This window comes from Numida meleagris, unplaced genomic scaffold (assembly GCF_002078875.1).
Source record: "Numida meleagris isolate 19003 breed g44 Domestic line unplaced genomic scaffold, NumMel1.0 unplaced_Scaffold687, whole genome shotgun sequence".
NCBI lineage: Eukaryota > Metazoa > Chordata > Aves > Galliformes > Numididae > Numida > Numida meleagris.
The window spans coordinates 1594-3443 of record NW_018364902.1 but is presented as its reverse complement, the minus strand read 5'-3'; the positions used below and the strand labels follow the sequence as shown (position 1 = coordinate 3443).

Here is a 1850-nt window from a genome sequence, read left to right as displayed (position 1 = left end):
ATGGAGGGGGTGGGATATGGGGTGTGGGGTACAGGGTGAGGGGCATGAGATATGGGGTGTGGGATATGGGCTGCGAGATATGAGACGGGGGGTGTGGGATATGGGGCGTGGGGTGCGCGATGTGGGGGGTGGGGGTTGGGATATGGGGTGTGAGGGGTTTGGGCTATGGGGTGCGAGCTTATGGGGCGTGGGATGTGGCTTGTGGGCTGTAAAGTATGAGAACATCGAGCACGGGAACGAAACGTAGAGCACACAGCGTAACACGTGGGGCTCTGGGGCTGGGAACATGTGACCCCGTGCCCCTTGACCCCGTGGTGACCCCGTGCCCCTTGACCCCGTGGTGACCCCTGCTCCTGTGCCCCCAGGCGCTCCGCTCGCTGTCCCGTTACCCGCTCCCGCTGCGGTCGGGTCGTGACGCCGCAGTTCTGCGGCACTTCGGGCCTCGGCTCTGCCAGCGCCTCGAGACGCGGATGCGGCAGCACCGCGTGGGTGGGTGGGGCCGGAAGTGGGCGGGGACCAGGAAGTGGGCGGGGCCGGAAGTGGGTGGGACTCGGAAGCGTGGGTGTCACATGGCTGGGTGGGAGCAGAGGGTGGGCGTGGCTTAAGAGATGGGTGGGCGGTGCTTATGGGGTGGGTGTGGCTTATGGGGTGGGTGGGCGTGGCTTGGGAAGTGGGCGGAGCCTATGGGTGGGGTGGACCTATGGGTGAGTGGGTTTGTTGGGGGAGGCGGGGTTTAGGGAGTGGGTGGGGCTTATGGGAGTGGGCGGAGCTTAAGGAGTGAGTGCTAATCTGCGTATCATTTGTGTACCTGTCACTGCGTGTAAGTTTGCATGCTGATTTGCATATTCATTTCCCTTTTAATTACCGCAGAACAAGGGCTCCCCCCGAGCCCCCCCGCTCCCGCTCCCCAGGCCCCGCCCCCCGCCGCGGCTCCGCCCACCGTGAGTGCCCCACCCTCATTGGATGACACCCATCGGGGGGGTGGGGCTTAGCGAGGACACGCCCCCAATGAGCACCTATGCCAACAGGAGCAGTACAAGCCCCGCCCCCACTCTGCCCCTCACTCCCTATTGGTCGCTCTGCTCAAGGTGAGCCCACTGGAGTTGGGGGGGGAGGGTTAGGTGGGTCACGTGACTAGGTGGGTCACGTGACTCCTGGCCCCGCCCCTTCAACCTTGTCTCCGCCCACAGAGCAAGGAGCCCCTCCTGGAGGCGGAGCTTCTACGCATGGCTCCGCCCCTCCGCGCCCGCCCCATAGTGAGCAACCCCCCCCCACCCCCCCAACCCTGGGAACGTCCTGGGGGTCCTATGGGGCCGTGTAGGGGTGCTGGGGGGGTCCTGGGGGGTCATACGTGGGTCCTGAGTGTCCCTATGGGGCTGTGTGGGGGTCCTATGGGGGTCCTGAGAGTCCTATGGGGCTGTGTGGGGGTCTTTTCGGGGTGCTGGGGGGTCCTGGGGTCATATGTGGGTCCTGAGAGTCCCTGTGGGGCTGTGTGGGAGTCCTATGGGGGTCCTGGGGGGTCCTATGGGGTTTTATGTGAGCCCTATGTAGTCTGGGGTGGCCCTGAGGGGGTCCTATGGGGGTCCTATGGGGCCGTGTGGGGGTCTTGGGGGCCCTATGGAGTCCTATGGGGGTTTGGGGGCCCTATGGAGTCCTATGGGGGTTCTGGGGGTTCCTATGGGGGTTCTGGGGGTTCCTATGGGGGCTCTGGGGGTTCTATGGGGCCCAGTGGGGTTTTATGGGGGTTCTGGGGGGCATTCAGAGTCCGTTCAACTCCCCCCGCCCCGTGCCCAGTGGGGGCCTCCTCTGTGCCCCCCCACCTCTGTGGGGTCCTATGAGAGTTCTGGGGG

The 1850-nt window shown here is 65.2% G+C and overlaps 1 protein-coding gene across 1 annotated transcript in view; it reads left to right on the top strand.

Moving 5' to 3' along the window:
• Positions 1-156: 156 nt before the first annotated feature.
• Positions 157-1850, top strand: part of LOC110391972 (WAS/WASL-interacting protein family member 3-like) — a gene marked incomplete at its 3' end in the record, with an annotated part of 2255 nt that continues 561 nt past the window's right edge. The window contains exons 1-4 of the mRNA XM_021383920.1: positions 157-489; positions 871-941; positions 1029-1088; positions 1191-1378. Coding sequence (XP_021239595.1) covers positions 471-489; positions 871-941; positions 1029-1088; positions 1191-1378 — 338 coding nt within the window. The remainder of the gene's footprint in view (positions 490-870; positions 942-1028; positions 1089-1190; positions 1379-1850) is intronic.